At 56.3% G+C, this 13,704-nt stretch overlaps 1 protein-coding gene across 2 annotated transcripts; it reads right to left on the bottom strand.

Moving 5' to 3' along the window:
• Positions 1–1,555: 1,555 nt before the first annotated feature.
• Tsku (tsukushi, small leucine rich proteoglycan) lies at positions 1,556–13,128 on the bottom strand. 2 transcript variants are annotated; one of them, XM_057756169.1, is made up of 2 exons: positions 13,019–13,128; positions 1,556–3,914 (listed from the first exon to the last, which is right to left on the bottom strand). In XM_057756169.1, exon 2 carries the CDS (start codon positions 3,904–3,906, stop codon positions 2,842–2,844), a length of 1,065 nt encoding a protein of 354 aa, XP_057612152.1. In that variant the 5' UTR covers positions 3,907–3,914; positions 13,019–13,128; the 3' UTR covers positions 1,556–2,841. The 2 variants fall into 2 exon arrangements, with proteins under 2 accessions (XP_057612152.1, XP_057612153.1); XM_057756170.1 differs by lacking the exon at positions 13,019–13,128 and adding an exon at positions 12,063–12,170.
• Positions 13,129–13,704: the final 576 nt, after the last annotated feature.

The raw sequence follows: 13,704 nt of genomic DNA, 5'->3' as shown, positions 1-13,704 counted from the left end.
CCCGTGAGGCTTTGGTCTAAGGCAGGCAAGAGGCTAAATAGAGAATGTTCTGATGTCTCAGGTCACAGGGCGAGGCCGCCCCCTCTGTGTCCCCATCCTCACCCCAGAGCCTCCATCCCTGGCCCGTTTTTGGGTTTGGTTTTTCAAGACAGGGTTTCTCTGTGTAGCCTTGGCTGCCCTGGAACTCACCTTGTAGACCAGGCTGGCCTCGAACTCACAGAGATCCACCTGCTTCTGCCTCCTGAGTGCTGGGATTAAAGGCATGTGCCACCACCGACCAGCTTGTTGGGTTTTTTTTTGTTTGTTTGTTTTTTTGTTTTGTCTAATGCAGCGCAGGCTCACCTCCAACCTGGCTGCCCCAGACCATCACGACAACCATGATCCTGGCTCTGCTTCAGGAGTGCCAGCATCACCGGTGTGCACCACCAGCTTCCCTGCTCCGGTTGCAACCCGAGTGCTGAGATCTTTCCCTACCCCCAACCCAATCCCACATCTAGGCCTGGTCCCTATCTTTAATTTTTTTATGTGGCTTTTTTAAAAAAGTTTTTTTTTTTTTTTTTTTTTTTTTTTTTTTTTTTTATGAGGTTTCCTCTACCCCACCTGAGGAAATACAGGGACCGGGACCCTTCCTCCTCAGCTCTTTCTGCAGAGTCCAGAACACTCCAACAACGGGCATCCATCCAGGGAGTTAGATAGATATTCTTGCCAACGCAGTCGCCATGGGAGATTTATTAACAAGAAACCCAGGACTTTGTGCCATTGACCCCCCCCCCCCCAAATCCTGGACTCTGTGCCGCTGAACCATGACCTTTCCTAAGTTCTGGTCTACCTCTCCTGAGATGTTCTGATCCTCCACACAGTTTAAACTTTGACCCCCAGGTCAGAGACCCCAGGGGTTATACTTTGCAGCTCAGCGCAGTGCCTGGCATTGTAGTATCAGCAACAGACGGCTGTCCGTGCTGACGACAGTGGTGGATACCTCTCTAGACTGGCCAGTCACAAGAACCAACCTGCCGACAACCCAAAGCCTCTAAGGAGCCAGAAGTGAGCTGTCAGTCAAGTGTGCGGTCACTGAAATGTGCAAACAGGAGTTAGGGTCCACAGCAACTCAAGGCCCGTGACGGCCAAAGCTGACAAGAGGGAGCTGAGGGAGACTTTGGAAAAGCTTCTAAGGCACGTTAGGACCTGGATGTCCTAGATGAGAGAGAGTTGAGGGACAGGGTAAGGACAGTGTTCCACAGCTACAGCCGGAACCGAGACAAGGGTGTGTGCCAGGGCCTCACGGCTGACGATGCACAGACGGTGGACGGAAGTGGGTAACATGGATGGGGGTGTAGAAAGTGAACAGCGTGTAGGCTACAACGCGAGGGTTAGCCCACCCACATACCTGCCTTCCGTATGTCGTCATACACACCCAAATCTGGAAGACTCTTGGCCTTTTAGGGAGAACAAGCTGCCCAAGGTGGGGTCTAGCTTGTCCTCGTAGCCCCAGTCCTGGTCCAGCGATCGTCAGCAAATTCCGGTGCAATGATGGGACGAAAAGCATTCTTCTATGTATTTATTAAACCAAGGACCACTCAGGGGCTGGGCGGAGCTAGTGTGGGAAGACAGAGCTCTCACTGCCTCGTGGGCATCTCCGGGGCCAGCCCCAGTGCCCATGTGGTCACCGATAGCTGGCTTCTTCCCAGCACCCCCAACACGAGCCCCGAAGAGTCTTACAAAAGTGAACAAATCCGTTTCTCTTCATTTCCATCCCCGGCCAGCAGAGGTGGGGTTAAAGGTAACAGTTGAAGAAAAGGCAATGACAAGATGAAGAAGACAAAGGAAGGGACCCAGGGCTGGAGATCTGAGATGTGACCCCGGGGAGAAACACAACGGGAAGGGGAAACCCTGTCTGTCTGCCCCCCTCCTGGAGGACAATTCCACGGACTTCTCAGGAAGCATCTTGAGGCAGGGTCTCTGGGGAGAATCTGTACCTTTCCAGTCTTGATGCTAGGGGGCCCCCACCTGAGAAACTGACGGGCTTGGGACTGGTGTGTCCCGAGCTTCTGAGGCTCTGAAGGGCAGACTGACTTTGCTCGTATCATAAACTGGCCACTGGACCTAGAGTCCCATCCCCATGACCTTGTCGCTGCTGCTGGGCGTGAGGAGATAGAGCATGGACAAGGTAATAGGGTGCCCAGCAAGACGGAGGGATGGATATCAGAGAGGAAAGTACACAGCCCCCAACCTCAGCAGGAGGCTGGGCTCTCCACGCCTCTAAAGACCTCAGGTGAGCATGTTTGCTGCTCCCGGTCCCTTATTCCCATCTGTCCTCCGAGGAGGCCAGATTTGATTTTCTCTCTAAATCTTTCTATATAATTAAGAGTCTACCCAGGATTCCATGGGAATGGGGAAAAAGCTGGCCTCACAGGCCCAGAGCACAGACGATGTGAGGAGATACTGTGCTCAAAGGAACCCTCAGTCAGACGACCCGAGTCAGCATTTGCAACGGTGGCGCCCACCCACGCTCTCACGCCACGGGTCAGGTCAGCCTGGACCAAAGGGAAGGCACTTAGGGACAACTAGGGCAGGGGCTCGGGAAGGGACCAGAGTCTGGTTGGCAACAATGTCCCTCTGCTCACAGTTCTGGGAAGTGAGCCACTGAGACAAATGGGTAGATTTTGCTACTGGTTATAGGCTCCAGGTAGGAACGCTATCCCCGGCCCACAGCTTTACTGAGATGCTGCCACACAGACCTGTGGACCCCCACAGGCATTGGCACATTAAAATATAAGTTAGCTGGGACCTGAGCGAGCACAGGACGACAGTCTTTCCAGTGGCCCCAGGCCATGCCATTTGTCACAAGATGTCTGGGCCCCTGGCAGCAAACTCCTGCGTGTCTCCACAGTGTAGGACTACCTTAGGGCTGGAGCCAGGCTGCCGGGGATAGGCACCCTCCCGCACCAGGCGCCGGCACTGCACATCTTGGCCCACACTGACACTCTGTAAAGCAGGGAGATGATGGAGCAGCTTCTCAGGTAGGGGTACCAGACTGGTACCTGACAGGTCTAGTTCCTGCAGCAAGCCCAGGCCTGAAAACACCTCGGCTCCTGCCCACTTGAGCGTGGGGTTGCCTGACAAGTCCAGGACCTGCAGGCCCGGGAGCTCCCGGAAGCCATGGGGTACTAACTGGAGGGCACTCTGTAGGCTGGCCAGGGACAGGTGGGTGAGGCCCGCCAGCCCCATGAAGGCACCTGGGTTGATGGCAGTCAGGGGGTTCCCATCCAGGCTGAGGTAACGCAGGGGCAGGTCTCGGAGATCAGGCACGGCGCGGAGCCGGTTCCAGGCCAGGTTTAGGCTCTGAATGGTAGGTGCAGACAGGCTGACCCGGGGCTGATGGGGGAGCAGGCGGTGGATAAGGTTGTGGGACAGATCCACGTGCAGTGCCCGGCCCTGGCTGTGGGTGGAGAAGGCAGATATGGAGACTTCCCGTAGTCGGTTATGGCTGAGGTTGACATCACTCAGGGAGGTGGTAGTGAAAACCTCAGCCGGCAGGGCTGCCAGGCCGTTGTGGCTGAGGTCGAGAGACTCCAGGTAGCGCAGGCGGGAGAAGGCAGTGGGTGCGATGCTGGTGAGGAGATTGTGACTGAGATCCAGGCCTGCCAGCGTGGTATAGCCCGGCCCCCCCAGCACCGACTCATTCACCGTCTCCAGCCGGTTGGAAGACAGGTCCAGGTGGGCTGTGTCCAGAGGGATGGGCACAGGCACAATGTGGGGGCCCAAGCTGCTGCAGTCCACCCGAGTCAGGCTAAAGCTGTCAAAGAGGCCGAAAGTCTCCTCCTCACACTGGCACCCGGGAAAGCACGGCCGGGTGGTCCGCACTCCGCCGACAGCCAGGAGCAGCAGGAACAGGGAGCACCACATGGCGGCACCTGGAAAGAGAGCCACGGGTAAGGGGTGAATGTGCCAGACACGCTCATCCTGCCCTGTAAGGTTGACGCATCCCAGCTCCTGAACACTCCTAACTCCTACCCTGATCATCTTTTTTTCTGGCCTCAATCTTCACACCTGCAAGGTTAAAGGGGTTAGGTCAGGGGTACAGATCTTCAGTTGGGAGCATCAGATGCAAGCGGCCTGCTCTGGTTGAAGGGAGGGTACCCGGACATCTTGCCGTGATGCTGCTGGAGACCCAGGTATGCCGGAAAGGCGTGCACAGTACAGGGGCCAAGTTAGGGGGCTTCATTAGCTTTGACCGAAAAGATGCCACAGGCTGGGCGCTGGGTTGGCCACCTCAGGGCACGGTCTCCTCCAACCCTCACAACCATCTACAAGGTGGGGTCCTGTCTCGATATGACAAGAGAGAACTGAGCCTTGAAGGGCTGGAGCAAGCCTGGATGCAGCTAAGCATGGTGGTGCCAGGTGGAGCACACATGGATGCAGCTAAGCAAGGCGGTGCCAGGTGGAGCAGGCATGGATGCAGCTAAGCATGGTGGAGCAGGCATGGATGCAGCAAAGCATGGTGGTGCCAGGTGGAGCAGGCATGGATGCAGCTAAGCAAGGCGGTGCCAGGTGGAGCAGGCATAGATGCAGTTAAGCATGGTGGTGCCAGGTGGAGCAGGCATGGATGCAGCTAAGCATGGTAGAGCAGGCATGGATGCAGCTAAGCATGGTGGAGCAGGCATGGATGCAGCTAGGCAAGGTGGAGCAGGCATGGATGCAGCTAAGCATGGTGGAGCAGGCATGGATGCAGCTAAGCAAGGTGGAGCAGGCTGGATGCAGCTAAGCATGGTGGTGCGAGGTGGAGTAGACACAAGAGCCAGGATCCTTTTCTGTCAACGGCAGGGAATGAGCCCACTCCTCCTGCAGTGACTTCCCTTATACCTCCCACCTTAGCATCTTCCCCTCTTGGAGACCCGGTGTCTAAACTCCCAGAGATGATCGCGGGACACCCATCACCCTAAACCCCTGCTTTCCTGCCTGTGCCCTACCCAGCTAACAGCTGGCTGACCTCTCTGTCCCCTCCCCCTTTAACCGCAAAAGGCAACTGGCTTGTTACCCCACTGTGCAGAAGAAATGGGGCTCAGGAAGAACAAGGACCTTGCCAACAAACTAGCACAAAACAGGGCTTGAATTACACCTAGGCCTGCTCAGTTCTTCTGCCTCAGTCTCTTGCCTCCAACAGGCCTGGTGGGAAGCAGGGCAGAGTCCAGGAGGGACATCCCTCACTGATGCTGCAGCTCAACCCACAGACCCACCCCTCGACCTCAGTTCCTTCTGTGAGATTACAATAGAAGTCATTACATATGCCTGACACTATGTGTATGCTATCACATCTAAGGGTTGCATAGGTCAGGCACACTCAAGGTCTGCATTCACGTCTAGTTAAAGTCTTGCGGCACAGGTGCCGCTGTGAGGTTTTAGCATGGGCACGCACAAGAGGGTTATGCAGTGAGGACCTCTAAGTGGCCCCCTCCTCTGCTAGGCAGTCACTCAGGAGATAGAAGGCTCTTCACTGGGTGGCCTGCCCTCCTGCCTGTCTCCCTTTCATGGGCCTCTAGGGAAGAAGATAGGGTGAAGTGGGAGGGGGTGAGGATCTGCCCACCTTCTAGACTGGGGGCAGGGGAGCAGCTGGTTAACTCTGCCTGCCTTGCATGAAACTTTAACGGGGCAGACACTTGATCTGCACCCTGGCTCTGTCCTGGGCCAGAGAGAAGTGCAGCTGGGCTCCTCTCTCCTACTCCACCCTGGGGCCCTTCTCATCCACCCCTTCCTTTCATAGAGACCAATTCGAGGATTAAACCCTGCCCAGGTGCATCCTGGGCCTGGTCCCAGCCAAGGCAGGACAGAGCGTTCCAATGTTTGCACCAAGAGGAAAATATTAAGTTGCTCCAGGCCCCTTTTGTTACCCAGGGAGCTCTTCAAGTGTTCATTACCACCACCCCTACCCTGCCCTCCAGCTAAGCGGTCTGCTCTTACCCACCCTCCCTGGGGGTTTAAACAAACAGCACAAAGGGTCCGGAGATTACCCTTTGGTTCCCAGAGGTGGTTATACAATGTGTCCACAGAATGCCAAGCTGCTTCTCCCGAACTCTAGCTTATATAACCGGCCGGGCAAACGCAGCACAGATGTTTCTCTCCTCCAGGCACCAGCCCTGTGCTCTGCACAGGACGGCAAGGTCTGTCCTGCCAGCCTCACACAGGTCCACAAAGCCCCGCACACGGTATCCATGAAGAGCCGAGCGCATCCTTCCCTGATGCAGAGGTCCTCGTGCAAGATAATGGGGACAGGAGCACAAGCAGAATCCCACACTAGGCCAGGGCCTTGCTCTGCCGCACCACGGACATCTCCCAGGGCCCCTGCTGTCGTACTTAGACCCTGGGGAACTTTAGTGGGAAACAGGAGGTGACAGCCAGCCGCTCTCACATAGTCTGCCCAGTGAGACCAACTGTCCCATCCCTGGTTAAAGAATGCAGAGTCACTTACTTGCCAACCTATGTGATATGGAGACCCGGGGGGGGGGGGGGGGGGGGCGTGGATGACAGTTCCTCCAAGAGCTGCCGTAAGCACTCTGTGTCCCCCTACAGGAGACATTCCCAGTACAGCCAAGGCACTGACGGTTATACAGTGTGAGCCGCTGTGTGTCTCCAGGCTGGATGCGGGACCGAGAGCACTCCCCCCACACATCACGCTTCACCGCGCTCCATCCAGGACTTGCTGGTAAAATAACAATGGGGCAACAAATCCAGTCACTGTCCCGCCTGGACTGTGGCGGTCACCAGTCCTTTCCTCTCTAGGAAACTCTGTTTCCCACCTTCACAATGAGGGATTTAGTACTGATCCTAGCCCAGACCATGGGGCTAAGCCTTGTCAGGGTGTGAGTGGATGAGAATCTTAGGGCCCCTATTCATAGCAAACGCCATGAACATCTCGAACCCAGGAGGCTTAGGTTTCTGAGACTTTCGCAGTTTCATTTCCAGCAGTTTGATCCCCTCATCTCTGTCCCAGCATGCCTGCAGCCCAGCCTCCAGTCCGGGATCTCTACTCTGGGAGAGAACGCAATGCAGACATTCAGGCAGGTGATGCAGACAGGTGGCCACCAAGGATGCCTGGGGGCCAGAGAGACCTCTGGTCCAGAGATCTTTTCTACAAACCTCGCTCTGCGCATAAAAGACAGTCAAAGATCAACAGAACAAGGCAAGATACTTCACACAGCTCCAGCCTGGAAGACGGCGGGCCCTGTGAGGCCCAACCATGAGCTATTGGGGGCCCACCATGTCAAGTCCACAATGACTAAAGGTCCACGAGGCCAAGCATGAATGGCATGAACAGGATGGGTCTGGCGGCTCCAAGGGGCTCTCTCCACATCACATCCTGAATCTGTCATGACTGTCCTCGGGATTGTTTGCAAAACGATCGAGATCATCTTCTCCCAGACAGAAGACCTCTGGAAGCTGGAGATGCCCTTCTCCCGTCCCTGCCTGAATCCTCAAAAGGAATGAACCCTCTCTGTCATCTGGGTAGCAACTTCCCCAACACACCCACGGGGTTGTTCATGCCGTCCACAGACGCAGGGAATTCCAGGCCCTTGAGCTGCAGCGCCCTTGGAGATGATGGATGCCCGAGGCCCAGGGGGATGCAAAGGAAAGACAATAGGAGGGCAAGGCCCAGGAACTGGAACCCACCACCTCACACCGCCCCGTGCATCACACACATCTCCCCGCCCGTCCCTGCCCGACCGGTGGAACAAAGCCATCTCTGTTCGCACAGTCTCCCACCACCCCTCCTTCCTGGCCTCTCGCACCTCAGGCTACCAATAGGCCTCCTTGAGAGGCAAATGAGAAAATTCAAATTTCAAACATCAAATGTGAGCCGCTCCCCTCCTTAACCTAGGCTTCCTTCCTCACCTGGGGTCGAAGTCAGACCTGGGCGCCAGGAGGCAGCAACAGAAACCCAGCAAGAAGCCATGTGGGTCAGCTACAAGACCAAGAGCCAGCTGGGAATCCAGCCCTGCCCACTGGAGCCTCAGAGTCCCCCACAGGGACAAGAAGTGATGGCTGGGGAAAATACAGTGCTGGTGTATCCTGTTCTGTAAATGCTTAGACCCTGGCGGCCACCAACAGCCATGATTTTCTAAACTTTCTGGAGGTGATGACTTATCCTTCGTGTTCTACCAGGTTCCTATACACAGAACCAAGCACCCCACGGGTCCACGGTTCACACTGACCTCTCAGACACAGGTCTGCTGGCGAGGCCCCACACACCCTCCTCTTCTGTAGACACCTCTCTGGGATTAGAGGCTGAAGTCCTGCCAGGCCCTGGTACAGGGTGCCATAGCACTTCTGACTTACAAAACTTTCTAGCTTTTGCTAACGCCTACACGGAACCTCTGGCGCAGGAGCCAGGTGGGCTGGGGAATCACTGTGGGTGGGCCCAGTGCCCGACACCCACCTAGGACGGGGTTTTCTATCAGCCGGCTGCTCCTCAACCCGACGTGGCATTGCCCCTCAGTCATTAGCATCCTGACGGCCATGACATCCACAGGGAGAAATTTCAGAAGCGTCCTGCCCTCCAACCACGTAGCTCTGGACATTAGAATTTTGGGGACATACTCAGAGCCTTCAGGGCTGGCTTTCTCTACAGAATCGATACGGCAAGCACATCAGCTCCCCGACAGCCCTTAACCGTGGTGATTATTATCCCCACTGCACAAACAGCAGCACGCTACTCAGCCAGGTAACAGAGGGACCAGACCTAGATCTGTGAGCTCCAAACCCACCCTTGGCCTCCACTTAGAAACGGGCAGTGTGGACAGGCGCTCAGAGCTGGTAAAGCTGGACTGTAATGACATGTTTACCTTCCAGTACTCTGTGGGCAGGGAGGGGGGTAGGATGTTTTATTTTTCCCCCTGGATCAGGTACTATATTAAGATACACCAGGTACTGACTGGGTGTGGTGGTGCCTTTAACCCCAGAACTCAAAAGACAGCGGCAGGAGGAGCTCTCTGAGTTCGAGAGTTCAAGGCCAGCCTAGTTCACACAGCAAGTTCCACAGCAGCTGGGGCTCTATACTAAGACCCTGTTTCAAAACAAAGAAGCGACCAATCAACCAAGCCAAAATGTCTAAAAGACATATCAGGCACACAGACGGTGACGCTGTCACCAAAGAACACCTCAGCCTGTCCCAGGCATCTTCAACTGTTAGCTTCAGTCACCCTGTGAAAACCAGGAAGTTAGATGGCACTGCACTTGTCTTATAGCTGTTTAAAGAGTCTAGAGAGGTTCAACGATTTGTCCAGGGTCTCACAGTCAGTGAGGAGAGAAAAGCTGGACCCACGTATTCTGAACGGAGCACCTGGCCTCCCTCACGACATTGTAGTTATAGGTGGGGCCTGGAACTTCAGCACCCTCCCACCCAAGGAGTACCAGCTGCAGGGATATAGACAAGGCTCAGATGCTACCTTCTCCTTCCAGCTGATCTTTGGGAAAACTGCCAGTCTCCCACCAATCTAAACCGCACGTGAGAACACAGGGAGAGGCTGCACGGGGCAGAAGAAAGGTTTTGCAGACTGGGTAGCAACCTCGCAGGCTTCCAAAGACTGTGAGGACCGAGTCTGGTCTTGCATCATAGAGCGGAGCCCCATGCTGCTCCCAGCCTGGCCTGTTCCGACTACTTAGGGAAGCAAGAACTTAGCCGGCCGGCACCAGTGGGTCTCAGCGCATGTTCAGTCCCGCCTCTGTGGGTGACTGCAGGGTCAGGGAGGAGATGCTAAAGACACACAGGAAGGAGAGCTCAAAAGCCATCCTGAGAGGCCTTGGAATCTCTCAGGGTCCCATCCAGAGCCCACGACCAAGCTCCTCTGGGATCTGGGAAGGTCATGAAGGCCAGAGGAGGCTGAAGCAATGGTGCCACCTATGACCGAAAGGAAATCTGACATCAAAACAGCAGTCACTCCTAGGCAAGCAAGGCGCTGTGTCTCTCCTCTTCCTCAAGGTGGGTGGCCACCTCACCCTACCTAGATCAAACTCAGGACACCTCTGTAGCCACCTGGCCCCTGGCCTCCACCTCTGAACACTGCTACAGCTCCGAACCACTGCACTGCCATGCTGGACACTGGAGTACAGACAGCTTCCGAATGAAGATCAAGATCCCACCGCGGTGCCCCATCTAAAACCCATTCCACAAAGACAGCCTCTCAGACTAGAAGCCTGTCACTCCCCAGGGCCCTTTGCCTTTGCAGAGGCTATTTCTTTTGACAAAGATGGCAAAGCCCCACCCCTCCTTTTTTGGTTTTCTACAAACTCTCAATTGTTTGACTCAGAAGCTACCTGTTCTGTGAGGCCTTCCCAGCCTAACCCGGTTCTCATCCACTCCCCACAAAGGCTCACTGGGTTGTGACTGTCGAGGAATGTGTCCAGTGTCCAGTTCCAGTGTGGATACTAGCATGGGGGGGGGATGGTGGAGGAGGGGGGGCTAGAGGAATAAAACGACATGGGCAGAGAAGCCTCCTTCTGCTTCGGGGCCTCCTGGAACTCAGAATTAGGCTTAGTGGTAAAACCAGGTGTAAGATTGAGACCCAAGCCCTATTTCTGCCTCCACTTGTGTTCATACAACGCAATCAGACACCCCAAAACCACATCTCAATTTATTAGTGCATTTATAATCTGTTATGCTATTTAACATCTACAACTTATCAATCCATAACTCCATTTGAAGGAGACTAAGAATCTGACAGGAGACAGAGGGAGGAAGCCATGGAGCAAGGACACAGCTCCCAGACTTTCTGACTGGAAGACATGCAGACTCCGGCACCATCTGAAAGCCAGGGCCAGGCTTTAGACTGATCAAGGCCACCCTTTCCTCCAGGAGTTCTCTGCAGACAGGTTCATTTCAGCCCAAACTGATGCTCTATGATTCAGCCACTGCCTCGCCTACCGAGCCTCTGAGTAACTCCCATACCTAAACACCCAAACCTTGACTCCCTGCCCTGCCCCCCACAAACAAAGGCAACCACCTGTGTGCACCACTTCCAGAAGGTGCAGAGCCCTGCATGTACTGTGGGAGGCTCTACTTGGCTCGGCTGTGTATTGGAAAACTTCAAAACCCTAAGTGGAATCATGTGCTCTGCCAGGTCCCTCCCGTGGCCCCTCCTATGGAACCTGGAACTTCCAGGGTGGGCCCAGACCTCTTCAGGAACTATCCCCAATTCCTAGGCTTGGTGCCCTGAGAAAGGATGGTGAATTCCAACAGATACATCGCTTCTGCTTTGGGCCAGAAGTAATGACTAAGAGGACTGGTCTGGACTCTGTCTCTTGACCAGTCTGTCATGTAAAGATAAGCAACATCAGCGTTGGCCTTTACATGGGTCAGTGCAACAGGGTGGGTGGGAGTCCTGTGAACTCAAGTTCCCCAAGACACATTCCAGCTCTTCCTAGGAACAAATTAATGCCTGGGAACACAATAGTTTCCAGGCTCTGGGATCACAAGGGGGTGATCACAAGGCACTCAGTATTCCCTCTTTCAAGAGGAAGGACTAGAAACGAAAAGGAAAGTGGCCATCCTTGCCTCTTTCCCAAGTTTGTGGCCAGCTTGTGTCTCTCCCTGCTCTTCTCCCCAACCCCCCTGACCCCTTGCCGTAGTACTGGACAAAGTTCTTGGTTAAAGATTGGGGTGGAGGGCTGGAAAATAAGTGTTTGGCTTATCTTTGCCACCCAGGATCAAAAGCCCAGGCAGGACGGCGCCCCTCCCACTCTGAGGTCTTTGTAAGTCTAGACTTATCCAAAAGGATAGCATGGGCAAAGATCTAAGTTTGAGTCAGTCGCCTCTGGCCTGGCCAAGTGTAGGGGGGCGCTGCTCTCAGCTAAGCTCCCAACGTTGGTAACCACCACTGAGCGCTCTGCTCCAGAGGCTGCGAGGAGTTCCTACCCCCATCCTAACAGGGACCGGATCTCAACCGGGCTTGCCCTACCGTGGGGCACTGACTATCCCGTGGAAAGTGTGCAAGGCCCCCCTCTCCCCAGAGCCCATCCGGGGTTAGGGGCCGCCAGCAGGCCGAATGCAAGCAAGCTTTGGCCTTTCTCACCTATGGGATCGGAAGCTTGGTCCCCTCAACCCTGGAGTCCGGATAAACACACAGCGGTACTCGAAACCAAGCTGCCAGGTTCCTCCATCCACACTCACTCTGTCCCAGAGGCGCAGGGCAGACAACGGCCAGCAACGCGCTACTCCCGGGTCTCCAGCCTCAGGCCGGAGCCCAGACCAGCCGCGTCCCTCCCTCCTCCTACTAGGGTCCTGTGAGGGTGTCCAGCATGCTCCGCCCAATCCTGGCCCGGGCCAGTCGCCAGGGACTGCCGATCACCCCCGACCCACCAATCCTATCCCACTCCCTGGCTGCTCGAAGGACCTCCGGAGGTGAGAGAGAGAGAGAGGAGGGCTGCCAGCAGGCGTTGCTGGAGGAACCCGGAGAAAAGTTTGAAGCCAAGTAGGGGGGGAAACGGTGGACAGCAGGGGAAGCGGAGAGTCGGGGCGGCTCAGGCTCTGAGCGCGCATACATGCCCCACGGTCACCCAACCCAGACACGTCGACAGGCTCAGACCACGTATGCGGACACACGCGGAGCGCCCACCGGTCCCCACAACCAAGCGCCAGGCTGCGGAGCGGGGATACCGGCGCGAGACAGCCGTGCCAAGCCACGCACACACAAAGGCACCGGCAGATGCTGGCTTCTGAACCCAAATCCACCAAAGACCCACTCCCGTGAGATGCACGTGTTCCTACAAAGACCCTGGAGGCGCCGGCCCACGCCCACGGCCCCCAGGCGGAGTCTTTGTCTCCTGAAAGCCCTCTCCCCTGCTGCTCCCCCTCCCCCGACCCTGCGCGGCTGTGGCCCGGTGTCCCGGAAAAGTTGAGGGGCCTCGGCGGGACCCGGACCCGCCCCTCGCGCCCGCCCGTCCACGGGATGGGGCGGCGAGGTTGGAGTCCGAGGCTCCAGACATCCCCAGGCACGCCGATCTCGCTGCGCCACGGGACAGCACCCACCTGGCAGGTCCACAGCTGTCGCCTCGGCACGCTCACCTAGGCGGCCCGGCGCTGGCCGGTGGGCCGGCGCTTTTCTCCGCGCCGCACGTCCCGCCCCGAGTCTCCGCCCGCCGCCGGGCTCCCCTCGCTGGGCACCCAGTGGCTGCCCGGGCTCGCCGCCAAGAGGCTCAGGGAGCGTCGTCAAAGTGCAAGTCTAGCAAGGCTCTCTCGCAGCCCAGCCCCCGCCCGCCCGCCGAGCACGGGTTCCACCCTAGGGAGCGTCTCAAAAGTGCGCGGTTCCCTCCCACTCCACTAAGATTCTCCCAGCTTCCTGCAACCAGGATCCCTGCCCCCTCTGCCTTCCCCCTTTGGGCGGCCGGGTAATCTCAGCAGATGGCCGCTGGCTTGGGAACATCTGGAGGTCGCCGGAGAGTGTGTGTGTGTGTGTGTGTGTGTGTGTGTGTGTGTGTGTGTGTGTGTGTGTGTGTGTGTGCGCGCGCGCGTGCACGCTGAGTTAGTTGGTAAGAATGGGTGGATGAGGATTTTCTCTCAAAGTCTCCGTCCTCCCACTAAAAAAAAAGTTTAAAAAAAGGGTCTCGAGCCATTAATGTGTGTGTGTGTGTGTGTGTGTGTGTGTGTGAGAGAGAGAGAGAGAGAGAGAGAGAGAGAGAGAGAGAGAGAGAGAGAGAGGGAGGGAGGGAGGGAGG

Source organism: Chionomys nivalis, chromosome 23 (genome assembly GCF_950005125.1).
Source record: "Chionomys nivalis chromosome 23, mChiNiv1.1, whole genome shotgun sequence".
Taxonomy (NCBI): domain Eukaryota; kingdom Metazoa; phylum Chordata; class Mammalia; order Rodentia; family Cricetidae; genus Chionomys; species Chionomys nivalis.
This window is presented reverse-complemented; position numbering and strand designations above follow the sequence as displayed.

What these genes read in the sequence shown, in the direction of transcription:
- Tsku (XM_057756169.1), bottom strand. Translation starts at nt 3,906, where the DNA reads ATGTGGTGCTCCCTGTTCCTGCTGCTCCTGGCTGTCGGCGGAGTGCGG.